The sequence below is a fragment of the Pelophylax lessonae genome (assembly GCF_965119305.1).
Source record: "Pelophylax lessonae genome assembly, chromosome: 4".
Lineage (NCBI taxonomy): Eukaryota > Metazoa > Chordata > Amphibia > Anura > Ranidae > Pelophylax > Pelophylax lessonae.
In genome coordinates this window covers 629,285,695-629,301,249 of record NC_138771.1, presented here as the reverse complement: position 1 = coordinate 629,301,249, position 15,555 = coordinate 629,285,695, and the positions used below count along the sequence as shown (strand labels likewise).

Below are 15,555 nucleotides of genomic sequence, written 5' to 3'. Positions count from 1 at the left end.
TGAAATCATTGAAAAAATGTAGTGAAGTAAAAGTGGAAGTAGGAGAAAAAAATTCTACTCTAGGAAAGTACAGATACCGCCTTTCGGTACTTAAGTACAGAAGTGAGGTAGTTCTACTTAGTTACTATACATCTCTGCTCTTTAGAAGGTATATATTCACCTTTTAGTGCTAGCAGATTATGCATTCATAACGCTCGCTCCACATCGATCGATTTAACACAGGGGTCTGAGTGAGAGGTGAGCAGCCATCTTTTTTCAGTGGATGAAAGCACAAGCACTTTTTACTTTAGAATTATCACCAGCACCTTGTCATTGGACTTTTATGCACATTTTTTGCTGAATTGAACATTATGGATTGTTTGATTTTTTTATGGGTAGATATATGGACTCACACAGTTTATATTTATTTATTCATTACTTATATTATCACATATTGTATATAATCCTTTGCTGAGGTTTATATTCACTGGTATATTTAGACATTTTAAATAATTTTCCTTTGGCGCAGCACTGTTGTAGTTTGGACTTTATCTTCCTTTCCCAAGAAGGTTCTGACGAGTATTGAGCTGTGGCCTCAGCAGTATAATATAGCATTTTGGGAAGAAGATACAACCAACGATCCCTCCACTGGATGACAAGATCCCAAACACTTCAACAGCCACCATGAACTTGCCCTGAGTGCTCAGATACGCAGGAATAAAGGAGACCCAGACACTCAAAAACATCAACATGGAGAAGGTGATCCACTTGGCCTCATTAAAACTGTCTGGTAAATTTCTGGCCAAAAACGCCACCAGAAAACTGATGCAAGAAAGAAGAGCCATATAACCCAACATGCACCAGAGCAAAGTGTCTGAACATTTATTGCACTGAAAGATGATGACTCCAGTTTTGATCGTCATGTTTTTCTCAGGGAAAGGAGGACACTGAATCATCCAATAGACACAAATTAAGAGCTGGATGAAGGTGCTGATGGATACCGTTGAGGCTGGAACTTTTGGCCCAAGCCATTTTCTCCAGCTGCTTCCAGGCTTGGTTGCTCGAAAAGCAATGACCACCATCATGGTTTTGGCCAAAACACATGAAACACTAAGAACAAAGATGACGCCGAAAGCTCCCTGGCGGAACTGGCAAGTGAATTTTTGAGGTTCCCCAATAAAGAGTTGCGCGCACAGGAAACTCAGACACAGAGAGACCAGAAGGAGATAGGTGAGGTCACGGTTGTTGGCTTTGACGATGGCAGTGTCTTTGAACTTGATGAAAACACATAATATACTGGCGGTGGTGAAGCAGCAGAGGATGACAGTTGAGGTCAAGGTTATTCCTAGTGGTTCCCAATAGGACAAAAACTCAATCACCTTTGGGATACACATGGTGTTATTTTCATTTGGCCACATGTCACTGGGGCATGGAAAGCACTTGCTGGAATCTGGAAAGCAAGTACAATACCATCACACATATAATTGAATTGATTGATCACAGAATTGATCTTCAATAAACTAAGGTCAACTGATCTAAGCTTGGTTGTGAACTGGGAAAGGTGTTCCAGTCAATAGCCCTTAAAGTGATTCTAAAGGTTTGAATTAAAAAAAAAAACATCTTATACTTACCTGCTATGCAATGATTTTGCACAGAGCAGTCCAGATCCGCTTGTTTTTGGGTACCCTGTGGGCAGCCCTGGTTCTTCCCTCCTGCCAAGTGACCCTAATAGCAAGCCTCTTGCTATGAGGGCACTTGAGCAGGCTCACTCCCAAGCCATGTTCCTGTAAATGGACATTGTCCATTGACACACAGTGCGTGACTCAGCCCTGTCCCCACTGCCTCCTCATTGGCTCACTTGCTGTAATTGACTAGGGATGGTCGAACTTTTGAAAAGTTCGGTTCGATCAGAACACCCGAACCTCCCAAAAGTTCGGCCTGGATTTCAGAACCCCATTGAAATCAATGGGACCCGAACTTCGGTAATCAAAAAACACCCTTTTGAAGCCCTAAAACCCAATAAATGCCCCTAAAAAGTGCCTAGGGTTCTGGGTCATGCCCCAGGGACTATTAATCACACAAAAAAAAGTTCTTAAAAATTGTCATTTTTGATAGAGAGCCAATTATTGAAAAAAAAAAAAAAAGAGAGAGATTTTTTTGATTTTGACTTTGGATTTAGTGTCTGGGGGGTCTAAAAAGTGTACCTGTGAAGTTTCAGCTCTGTAGCATGTCCAGAACCATAAAAAAAAAAGATTGTTTGTATTATGTCACTTATAGAACAGGGATATGGCTTCGCTATTTTCACACCTTGCCGGTTTTGTAGCAAGCGTTTTTTGGGGGTTATTGGAGGCAGGCAAAACATCAGAACTTCTGTGTAGAGGTATATATACACACACACTTATATGTATATATACACATACACATATATAGGTGTGAAAGTAGCAGAACACTATACTTGCGCTAATGAAATAATTAACACCAATATGGTTACGCTCCTATCACACCTATATATGTGTATGTGTAAAATACATATAAGTATGTGTGTATATATATACCCTTATACAGAAGTTCAGATGTTTTGCCTGCCTCCAAAGACCCCCAAAAAATGCCCAAAAAAACGCCTGCTGCAAAAACACACCTGGGCGGGTTTTTTTTGGCGCTGGCATTTTTTTGGGCATTTTTTTTTGGTTCTTTGGAGGCAGGCAAAACATCTGAACTTCTGTATAGGGGTATATATATATATATACACACACACTTATATGTATTTTACACATACACATATATAGGTGTGATAGGAGCGTAACCATATTGGTGTTAATTATTTAATTAGCGCAAGTATAGTTTTCTGCTCCTTTCACACCTATATATGTGCAGGTGTATATATACAGACATGTGTGTGTATAAATACCCCAAAACACACGTTCAGATGTCATGCCTGACTCCAAACATGTCCTCAAAAAATCCCTATAAACGCCTGCAGCCAAAAAGCAGGCTGACCGGCGAGAAGCCATATTAGTGCACTGAATGTGACCTATGAGAAATGATCTTTTCTCTATAGTGGTCACCCTGACATGGAAGAGTTTGGTCACGCTGTCATAGCAGTCAGTGTCAGTTCACCCTACACTACACTATGGTCACCCTGGCACTTAACACTTTCCCTACAGAAACTATATTTTTGCATCTAACTAAAGTGGAAAATAGCACCCTAACTACACTAGATATCCCTTTCCTCACACTAATAAATACTAAATGACACTTTTAAAGTAAAATTAACAGAACTGCTTCCACTCTCTTCCATGTCCCTGTATTACAATGCTAGGAATTTGGCGGGGGCTATCTTATATACTGGGGGGCGTATTCACTAATGATTGGCCTAGGGACCCCCTAGTCACTCCAATCACATTCCTAGCATTCTCCTGCCCCCTCAATTGGCTTTTACTAATGGTTCTGGTCCAATCACAGGCTTTTAAAGCCCATTTCCTGGCCCATTGCCTTTTGGTCGGTTCTGTTTGCCGAATTCCAAACTTTTTCAGCAAAAAGTTCTAAATTCGGCCGAACCTCGAACAGTCAATGTTCGGGTCGAACCGATGGTCGACCCGAACCGTTCGATCGTCCCTATAATTGACAGCAGAAGGGGTCAATAGCTCCTCCTGCTGTGTGAGCCAAGGAGGAAAGAGAGACCCCAGAGAGCCACTGCTCTCATGCACATTGCTGGATCGAGATTGGGCTCAGGAAAGTTTTTTATATTAATTCAAAATGTTTAAGGTAAAAAGGTTTAAGGTAAAAAAAAAAAAAACCTTCTGCCTTTAGAACCACTTTAAGTCTCTATAGTGATGTCATATAAGTTGAGCAAGTTGGGTAATACACACAATCTTAAAACTTGTGTTTCGATCTGGTGGAAAGATGTCTAAGCTAAATTTAAGGGTCTTGAATACAACAATTTGGAAGGGCATCAGAAAACAAGTATTCCAGAAAACAGCCCTGGGGCACCTGCAAAGAAAATACTTATTTGTCATGCATTGCTAGTTTTTGCCCTACATTGCACAGAGAAAGCTCTTGATCGGACACTTCCTGAAGTGTCAGACTCCTGTTTCCTATGCCGAGCACTGTTGTTTCTTCTGCTGGCCTTTATGTAACTGCTATCTGCTGTAACATAGTCACTGGCAGAGGGAACCACAGTGCTTTCCAGGACAAGAATTCTGATACTCCTAGAAATGTATCAGATGAAGAGGATACCATAGTTCATGAAGAGAGCAAAGATCAGTGGTGTGGAAGTAGTACAGATAAGTATAATGCCCCTTCTTTGCAGGAAAAACTTTTATTCTATTTTATGTTAAATTTTTCAACAGGGTCCCTTTAAAGTGAATTTGTATATTGGTCATTCAGGCAAAGCAGCAGGTAATTTGATTGAAGAACTCCCAGTAGCTTACACTTACCTTCCTATCACTCCCCGGAGCTCCGTTCTACAGATACACTATATTTCCATAATTATTGGGACGCCTGCCTTTACACGCACTAGTACTTTAATTGTCTTAGTCCAAAGGGTTCAATATTGAGTTGGCCCATTAGAGTAGAGACTATGAGCCAGGCCTTCTTGTCCAACATCGGGGCCTAACCTCACAAAGGCACTTCTGGAAGAATGGTCAAACATTCCCATAGACACTCCTAAACCTTGTGGACAACCTTCCCAGAAGAGTTGAAGCTGTTAATGCTGCAAAGGGTGAGCCAACTCAATATTGAACCCAAGGGACTAAGACTGGGATGCCATTAAAGTTCATGTGCGTGTAAAGGCAGGCGTCACAATACTTAAAGCGGAGTTCCGGGCACAAAATCGATCTTTTTTTTTGTGCCCGTCCGCTAGTTCTCCTTCACCTGAAAAGGAATTGGATAGTTAGGTTTTTTTTTTTTTTTTTACTCACCTTGTAATTGAAGATAGAAAATACTCACCTCAGTGTACTTCCTCCCTCAGCGCCGCGGCTCCGCCGTCACTTCCTGTCTTGCGATGATTCCTGGGAGCTGAACGTCATCGCTCCCAGGAATCAATGCGACGGCACCGGCCCCGCTCGTCACTTCCAGAAGCTGTGGAGGAATGCGGCGCCGCACCGGAAGTGACGAGAGGGGCCGGTGCAGGCGCATTCTGGGAGAAGAGGACGCGGAAGAAGGCGCAGAAGAGGACCGCGCCGGCTTCAGCTGCCCACAAGAGAGATGGCAACGCTGTGGAAGAAATTTTATAAGTGAGTATTTCATCTTGCAGGTAAGTGCGAACCGGGACAGATCAGAGGCTATCCATTGTGGAATGTACTAGCCCTGACTGTCCCGGGGGTATGTTCACTGAAAAATGTTTTCTGTGCCCGGAACTCCACTTTAATATAGTGTGTTTTTATTTTAGAACAAATGCCGCTTATCATTCAGATTAAGATTCATTTGCTGATCTGCTAGATATCCAGTGTGCTTCAAATTTACTGTTCCGACTGACAACACAGTGCCTCTGCTGCACTCAAATCCCAACACCATTGTATAAAGGATTAAAGTGTTTGATATACAAAAAATATATTAGCAAAGTACCGACATCCCAGTTGAATAATCAATCTGTGGTAGAAAAAGAAAACTACCAAAAAAGATGGATGGGGGCTCGAGGTGTCCGAACCTTCATCTAGAAAATACATGGAAGACCATGAGTGAGCATAGAGAAAAAAAAAGGGGGTATAGAAAAGAGGAAGAACAAGGACTAGATAAGAAAAAAAAGAGAAAAGAAATGGAAAGAAAGGGAAGGGGAGGGGGAGAGAGGGGGGACAAGAGGAGAACAAAGAAGGAATAAAGGAAAGGGGAGAAAAAAGAGAAGAGAAGACAAGGAAGCAAGAATGGAAAGATGAGAAAAAAAAAAAGATCAGAACAAAAGTCCAAGGAAAAATGATGAGGGCTGGTGGGATTTTAATGGTACCGTAGAAAAAATCATAGAAAAGGTGATAAAACCAAGTATTTTATTTATACATCATTAAAAACCAGGTAGGGGGAGACATTTGTATATATATAAAAACAAATCATCGAGTACATACAATACAGTAACAGAGGTACAGACAATAGGCAATGATAAATATATAGCTCATCCGATGTGCAGGACCTCGGAGAATTAACCCAACATGTTTCGCAGCCTAATTGGGGCTGCTTCTTCAGGGGTCTGTAACATGCTATATAAGAAGAGAGTCTTAATAGACCTATGTAGAAAAATAACAGGTAATAAATAAACAAACAAACAAAGTACAACTTAATGGTTAAGCATGCACATGCGGCTCCTGTGTATACAATGCACAGCCCATCACCACAGATCGTCACCCGGCAGTGCACCAAGGAGAAAGAGAGCCCGGGATCCCCACAATACGTCTTACCCACGGATGTGGAGGAGAGATAAGGCAGGGACAGCCAAGTGGCGTGTGTGTTGTGAACCGAACGAGGCACCCAGGGGGATACCAATAGGGTTCGAAAAGTGAGAAAAGAACACCAAAGGTTCCCAAAGGGATATCCAAGGGATGTGTTTTACTCAAGAAGGTAAAAATAAAAATAGACAGGCAATAGTTTACCTTCAATAGTACTGAATTATATACAGCTCGATAATGAGACAGAGTAAATTGGAACCCAAGAGCTCCTATCTCTGAAGAGAGAAATATAAGATATATTTAAAAATATAGCTACTCCTAGTAGAAAACGACTTAAAGGGAACAAGAGAAAAAGAGGGAAGGGGAGAGAAGCCAGGGAACATAGAAAAAGAGAAAGAAAGAACAAAAGAAGCGACACAGGGAAAGGAAAAAATGGAAGGGGGGGAAAAAACAAAAACAAAAACCAAAAAAGAAAAGAAAAGATAGGAAAGGAGAGGGAAGGGGGAGAGGTAAAGAAGGAGAAGCGAGGGAACAGTAAGAAAAAAAGAAAGAAAAGAAAAAGGGTGGCTACCTCACAGAGAATGCTAATACATTGTGGAGAGGCCGATGGAGGAAAAAGCAGCTAAGCATCTACAGATACAGTGGGTAGTGTCTAGTTGTCATGCTCGTTCTGAGGCACGCCAGAGGAACCTCCTAATAGTATCCAGATAGGGTTGTCCCAGTAGCACAAAGCACCTAATGGGGAGATACAGGAAAAAATTGGAAATGAGACATAGCCTGAGGGATCACATGATAGCAAACCTCCGGGCATGACCACCAATCAAACAGCAGACCTCCAGGCAAGACCATTGGCACGTACTTACCCACATGTATTTAGATGGAGAGCATGGCCTTCTCACAAAGGTATGAAACGCCAAGCTTCCCGCTTATGTACTACCTCAACCCGACGCCGGGCGCGCGTCATGGACATGCGCCACGGCGTGGGTCAGATCCTCAACTGTGCGCGCAACGGAAGCGCGCATAGTGCTGCACTAAACTCGGCTACACCACGCAGCCGCATGCAGCCATGGAGAGCGGAAGTGGAGGTAAACATACCTCCACATCCCGCGCCTCCATCCGAGGATCACACATCCGTGGGAAGCGAGAGGAGGAGCCAGGACTCACCAACCTACCATAGGAGCAGAACAAACCAGGCGATCAGAAGGGTAGATGAGCGTGCATTGCAGACAGTAACAAAGGGAGCCAATTGAGCATGTGAATGGATGAAACAAAAACAAAAAATGAGTTACCATGTAAACAACAAAGTATACAAGGAAATACACCTAGTGCAACAATAGATGCAGTATATATAATGCATTACATTTAACGATAGCGTGGCGATCCGTGGCTGGGGGAAGAGGAAGGAGGGGAGGGGGGAACAAAGGGGGGGAAAGGAAACATAGCCAGCAAAGGACCGTCACGTTGTATACATTATAAAGTATCATAAATTACCTTTCCATAAATAAATCAAGAGTTTATGGAAATTGCCACAAGAGTCCAAACTGAGGACTGGTCATGGTCCATGTATTTTCTGGATGAAGGTTCGGACACCTCGAGCCCCCATCCATCTTTTTTGGTAGTTTTCTTTTTCTACCACAGATTGACAACACCATTGTATGTCTTGCCTGGTGGACTACAGGACTACAGAACTCCACCTATCGCCAACACTTTCTGTCCACCTCCACATGCAAACATTATTTTTTACAGCAGATAAATAATACTGCTGCCTTGAATTCGAAGAGCCTGCTTAAACACTGTGTAAAACAAAAGGGCTCTTGGGAGGTATAGATCTTGGACAAAAGTGGTGGCTACATCAATAGAAACTAATGTAGGGCATCCTGCTGTTCCTTCTTTCCATCAGCTGCCCTTACAGGAATGTCACAAGCCTGGTGATGGTGTCACAGAGGGGAAAATCATTTTTTTTTATACAAGAACAAGCTAATATAAATAAATGAATTCTGAAAAATGCAGGGGAACATTGAGTGTAAATTTGGGTAATGCCTATACAGACCCTTTAGGTCAGGTGTCACAAAATTATGGACCGGAGGGGGCGGAGCTACCGCGGACGTGTATGGCCGCATGATCTAAGAGCTCCTGCACAGGACCAGGGAAATCACATCTACGGAGTCGCCTACTACCGCTAAAACATACCGACAGATCGGCGGTGGCCCCGTGAATACAGCGGCAATGTCCCGGAGGCAGCGCGATCCCCCTAAACTTAAAAAGCTTACCACATTCTTCCCTCCAGCGGCGGGTCGATCCAGCCAATATGGCGCCCACTCCTCTCTTCACAGGGACGCTGCCAGCGCCCTGGCTGCAGCAGCTCTGCTCAAGGACTCCCAGCACACTGCGGATGAGGATCCCGACCACCGCTCAGGTCAGTCCACCCCATCCACTCAAAGTCCTGCTAAAAGCAAGCAGAGACGATCCACTTCACCCCTAACAGGGGATCAGGCACATGGCGGGGGATGGGCAGAAGACCTGCCTGCAATGGACACACAGATCCCAGATCCTATAGCAGCATTCCCAACCACGGGACAGCCTATAACGGACACAGCCTTAAAGGACATTGTGATGCTGCTGCGATCTTCCCTACAGGCTGACCTAGTTGCAGGACTGAGGGAATGCAGGAGGAACATACACGTGGTGGAATCTAGAGTGGATCAAGTGGAAGAACAGATGACAGATTTTGCCACATCGTTTAACACAATGGTAGATGCACATTCATCCCAGGCCGATGATATTTCCTGGATTAAGTCCAAGTTAGCAGACCTTGAGGACCGGTCGCGCCGAAGTAACCTGAAAATTCGCGGCATCCCAGAAACAGTTTCCTCGAATCAACTCCCGCACTTCGCAAAAGACCTGTTTCTGGCTGCTGTACCAGGATTTACCCCTGCGGATGTCACTATTGACCGTATTCACCGCATCCCCAAACCTCCCCATCTGCCTACAGATGTTCCAAGAGATGTGCTGCTTAAAATGCACTACTATCAAGCAAAAGAAGGCATTCTTCATGCATTTAAACTAAAAGATCAACTGCCCGAACAAGCGAAGAACTTTCAAGTTTTTCCCGACTTCTCCCGCTTCACAATGCAACGCCGCAACAACCTAATGACCGTCACCAAGGCCCTGCGCAACCATGACATCCCCTACAAGTGGAAATATCCGGCAAGTCTGCTTATCACTAAAGATAACACTACCAAAATAGTGCACACCTTGGAAGCCGGACTAGAGCTCCTGCGCACCTGGGATATCATCCCTCCTCACCGCCCTGTGACCGCGCCACCTCAAAAAGCGAACACCTCGCTGGGCTGGTCCAGACCCCCTACGGATCACCGCAACAAACCCTGAAGACATCACCATGACTTTATCATACTCAACGACCTTCCCTGGTCCGATGCACTGGTACTCACCACCGTACCTTACCCTGTAACATGTTGCAGGTTATCCTGCTCGAATCCCTTCTCAGGAATTCTATTTTTTACGCCCTCCTGTGGGCCTTTTGGTTGCTCTCGTTGGAGCTTGTTTCACTTAACATGCAGCGTTCATCTTTCGATTTCCCTGACTCTTATGACAACATATTACACCTGTATTTCCACTTCCCAGTGTACTTCGTTCAGGAACGACTCTCCTTTCTTGCTTATCCTTTCTCCCAGACCTGGACCTCATCGCCTCCCATCTTGAAATGTCACCTGTATCCAATACAATTCTCAGCTCCTAACACATCCCGCCTGCTGACCACATCTCCTCTGATCCCTCTCCCATGGGATTGAAGATTTTATCCATTAACTCCAATGGACTCAACCACCCGGCCAAAAGAAGGACTTTGTGGAAGGAAGCCATCTCCCAGAAAGCTGACATTTTAGTAGCTCAGGAAACGCACTTTCAGGCGGACGCATCTCCCTACTGTCAACACCGGAACTTTCCCCACATCTTCCTTGCCTCTGCCTCTGTTAAGAAGAACGGTATCCTGGTGGCAGTTAGAGACTCAGTGGTGTTTACCCTCAAGTCGTCCCATCTCGACCCGGAGGGTAGATATATCATCCTGATCTGTGTTATTGATAATGTGCTCTTGACATTGGTATGTTTGTATGCACCTAATTCTAAACAGATGCTCTTTATACGCAAGCTCCTCAAAAAGGCTCTGGCGTTAAGGGAAGGTCACCTCCTCCTGTGTGGGGACTTAAACTTACCCCCAGACCCGCGGGTCGATACCACCTCAGGGTGTAGCAGACGCCCGACTGGCTTGGGTAGTCTGCTGCGCCGTGAGGAGCTATTTGACGCCTGGAGATGCTTCCATGCGGAAGAGAAAGATTTTACGTTTTTCTCGACCCGCCATAGATCTTATTCCCGTATTGATCTCTTTATATTGGACTCTTGGTTGTTACACCACACATCAGAGACCAACATCCATGATATCTCCTGGTCGGACCATGCAGCCATTTCCATAACACTCCAACTGGGGAAGCCTGGTTCGGGATTCTCCACTTGGAGGTGTGACAATAGATTGCTCCAGCTCCAACAATATTCCTCCACGATCCGAGACCACCTGCAAACCTTCTTCCAGACCAATGACGATCCAAATATCTCACCTCAAATATTATGGAATGCCCACAAAGCCTTTATTAGAGGTATGTTAATCCAAATTAAGGCCAGGGACGGGAGGACACATAAGTCGTCCGTAGACTCCTTGTTGGTTGAAATCCGCAAACTGGAGGCCTCCAATAAGGCCTCTCCTACAGACGCAATTTCAACCACCCTCACCAGACTTCGTCACGATCTACGTCTCCTTTTGATCCGAGACCATGACAAAGCCATGAGGTCCCTTAAACTGCTGTTTTACTCCCAACATAACAAAGCCGGGAAATTCTTGGCTAATCGCCTGAAAGCGCGGAAAGCCAAGAGTAGAATTCCTCACATCGTCCACCCGTTTACCAAACAAAAATTGTTAAAACCCCAAGAAATAGCGGACGCTTTCTCGGATTATTACGGAGCATTGTATAACCTGAAAGAGGACCCCACGTGCACCACCCCCTCCGACTCAGATATACTGTCTTTCCTGTCAGAGATACAACTCCCCTCGCTGACTGATGCACAACTTATGACACTAAACTCGCCCGTTTCCCTTGATGAAATTTCCCACACTATTGGCAAACTTCCCAATGACAAATCCCCCGGACCAGACGGTTTTACTAACGAGTACTTTAAACAATTCCAAGACATCTTGTCCCCGTTCATGCTTCGCTTATACCAATCAATTTCCCAGTCAGGCTCCTTCCCCCCGGAAATGCTTCAAGCACACATAGTAGCCCTACCTAAACCTGGCAAAATCCCGGACACACCAGCGAATTTCCGCCCGATATCCCTGCTAAATGCAGACGTGAAAATTTACGCTAAAATTATTGCAATCCGTCTCTCCGCGATTCTTCCCTCCTTAATAAATCCCGACCAATTAGGCTTCATGACCAACAGACAGGCGGCAGATGCCACACGCCGAGTTATCAACTTAATTCACTATGCAGAACTGACGAAAACACCCTCCTTACTCCTATCCATCGATGCCGAAAAGGCGTTTGATAGGGTCTATTGGAGATACATGCACTTGGTGCTGGAGAGGTTTGGATTCTCAGGCCTGATACTGTCAGCCATTATGGCTCTGTATTCTCACCCATCTGCCCAAGTTTTTGTCTCGGGCATGATTTCCAAGCCATTCTCCATCACTAACGGCACACGCCAAGGCTGCCCGCTATCTCCAAGCATATTTAATCTGATGATGGAACCATTAGCAGAACGGATCAGATCCCACCCCCACATTTCGGGGTTTCGAATTAAAGGAGTCTCCCATAAGATAACCCTTTTTGCTGACGATGTCATTTTATCCGTCACCAACCCCACAGTGTCCATGCCCTTCTTACACAGACTACTTGCGGACTTCTCTTCCATTTCATATTACAAGGTGAATTTCACCAAATCACTCATTCTTAATCTGGGGGTACAACCACATGCTAGACAACATATGGAATCAAACTTCCCGTATATATGGACCGACCGGGATATATCCTATCTAGGTCTGAAGCTGACCCCTTCAGTTGCATCGCTAGCGGAAGCTAACTATAAACCCCTACTGTCGGACATTCAAACAGACCTGGCCAAAAAACCCTATCAGGATCTTTCCTGGCTAGGGAAATTGGCGGCATTTAAAATGATGACCCTTCCCAAAATCCTTTACATATTCCGCACCCTTCCTGTCCCCATTCCGCCAACAATACTCAAGTCCCTTAATCGGGTACTTAAACAATACATTTGGCAAGGGAAACACCCCAGGTGCTCGTGGACCCATCTTACTAAACACAAACGGGTAGGGGGGATAGGCATGATACAGCTACAAGACTACTTTTTAGCATCACAACTCACGCAACTGCCTTCGTGGTTCCCCGAAAATCCCAACATACATTGGTCCCACATAGAAGCCTCATTTAGCAAAGTGGACCGCCTTTACCTCCTATTACTAGCAGACAGCTGGAAACCTCAAAATGGGCCAGACTTACTAATCTCAACTAAAACATCCCTTGCTGCATGGAAAGAACTATGTAAACACACGGATGTCAAGGAAGCCCACTATAAACCAAAACTACCCATACGATTACTAGATATCTTGATCCCCTGTATATCCACCTCTAAGTGGAGAGACAGGGACATACACTGGATCGATGATCTTTATATAGACAACCATCTGAAAACGTTCCCTTCCCTCACCCAACAATACCACCTGCCAAAAACGGAGCTCTATAACTACAATCGCATATCCTCGTTCCTGACCAGGAATCCACCACCTGCCATTACCATTCCATATAAAGTATACCGGTTCTTCACCGATCCCAACGGATCCACCAAAGGCATAACCTTTTTCTATAATATGTTTAACGCCAAAACTTCCTTCCTTAAAACCAACCCCATGATCAAGTGGGAAACTGATCTCCAAAGGACCTTCTCCTCTCAACAGTGGATGCGAGCCTTCGGGCACTCCTATGGAGTGTCGAAATGCACCAACCACTGGGAGCTGTCACAGAAAATCCTGTCCCGTTGGTACTTTACTCCGTATAGGCTGTCGCAATTCTACAAAACCCATTCCCCGCTCTGCTGGCGGGATTGTGGTCAAATAGGCAATTTGTACCATATTCTGTGGACATGCAAAAACCTATCCAGCTTCTGGAACCAAACCTTCGGCCTTATCTCCTCTGTAGCGCAAACACACATCTCGCCAAACCCAGCTATGGCACTCCTTACACTGGACATTGATCTCATCCCCAATAAGGCTAGATGGGTGGTGTCACATATACTACTGGCCGCTAGGGCCACCATCACCAGGAGATGGAAAAACACAGAAGCCCCAAATCTATCGGAAGTCGTGGCTTCGGTGCGGACCACCTTTGAATTTGAAAAGTCACTGGCGATGAGATCCCAGTCCTTACCATTACTTAACAAACACTGGGAACTATGGACCAAATGGAATGATAAATAATTATATGTTTCAAGTTGACATTCCCCTCTCTCTTTCGATATGCTTTCTCATATATCACTTGCTGTCTTTATATCTTCCCTCATGTTATACTTTGTAACGCTGACTGCATTTCTTGTACATGTTGTTTAAAATCAATAAAAATTATTTGAAAAAAAAAAAAAATTATGGACCGCATGACGAGTGACAGTCCTATCCAGACCACAGCTGCACCACTTAGCAGCCTAAATAGACGCTTCTCCCCCCCCCCCCCCCCCCACTGCAGCTGTTAAAAATCACAGCTTTGTAGAGGGCGGGAGGAATGGCCAGGTGGACTCCTCTTCTAAATATACTCACCTGCCCCCATCCCTGAACTCACAGCTGGGAGGAGGGCGGGAGGCACGGAAGGTCTACAGGGGGAACAGCAGCTGCCCAATCTTTCATATTAATTGAAAAACAAGATGGGATAAATGAGGGTTTGTGAGACAGGTTTATTTTGGTTTGTTAGCAGACTGGTGGGTAAGTATTTCAAACTAGGGATCGGCTGTTTTTCACACACCCTCATTTATCCCATCTTGTTTTTCAATTGACAGGGATGGAGACACTGTGCAGTGCTCGCCAGTTCTCATATAAAGTCCCAAATTGCCCATTTCTTGTATCTTTCATATTAATAAGCTTTTTAACAAGAAGAGTTGGGCAACTTCCACCCTCAGTGCAGACCTTTCGTGCCTCCCGCCCTCTTCCCTGCAGTGAGTTCAGTGGCAGCAGGCAAGTAATACAGAAGAGGAGCCCACCCTGGCATTCCTCCCGCCCTCCACAATGCTGATTTAAGGTAGGGTGAAGATTATGGGTGGGCTATGATATGGGGGCTGTGAAGTGAGAGGGGGGAGCTGTAAAATAGGGGACTGTGAGAGGGGGGAGCTGTGATTTGAGAGGGGGCAGCTGTGATGTGAGAGGGAAAAGCTGTGATGTGATAAGGAAGGGCTGTGATGTGATATGTGGTGGCTGTGATGTGAGAAGGAGGAGCTATAATGTGAGAGGGGGAGCAGTGATATGGGGGGGCTGTGATGTGAGAGGGGGAGCCGTAATATGGGGGCTGTGATGTGATATGGGGGGCTGTGATGTGGGGGCTATGATGGGATATGGGGGAGTTGTGATGTGAGAAGGGGGCGCTATGATATGGGGGGCCGTGATGTGACAGGGCAAGCTGTGACATGGGGGGCTGTGATGTCTGAGGGGGAGCCATGATATGGGGGCTGTGATATGATATGGGGGGCTGTGATGTGGGGGCTATGATCTGATTTGGCATAGCTGTGATGTAAGAAGGGGAAGCTGTGATGCGAGAGGGGGGCTGTGATGTGATATAGGGGGCTAAGATGTGAGAAAGGGGAGCTGTGATGTGGGGGGGTGTGATGTGATGGGGGGGCTGTGATGTGAGAAGTGGGGGCTGTGATATAGGGGGCTGTGATGTGAGAAGGGGGAACTGTGATATGGGGGCTGTGATGTTAGAGGGAGGAGCTGTGATATGGGGGGCTGTGATGTGAGAGGTGGGGAGCTGTGATATAGGGGGCTGCAATGTGAGAAGGGGGAACTGTGATATGGGGGCTGTGATGTTAGAGGGAGGAGCTGTGATATGGGGGGGTCTGTGATGTGAGAGGTGGGGAG

At 45.3% G+C, this 15,555-nt stretch overlaps 1 protein-coding gene across 1 annotated transcript in view; it reads right to left on the bottom strand.

Moving 5' to 3' along the window:
- Window positions 1-527: 527 nt before the first annotated feature.
- LOC309552857 (extracellular calcium-sensing receptor-like) overlaps window positions 528-15,555 on the bottom strand; it is a gene marked incomplete at both ends in the record, with an annotated part of 45,873 nt that continues 30,845 nt past the window's right edge. Inside the window, one exon of the mRNA XM_082253768.1 lies at window positions 528-1,429. Coding sequence (XP_082109894.1) covers window positions 528-1,429 — 902 coding nt within the window. The remainder of the gene's footprint in view (window positions 1,430-15,555) is intronic.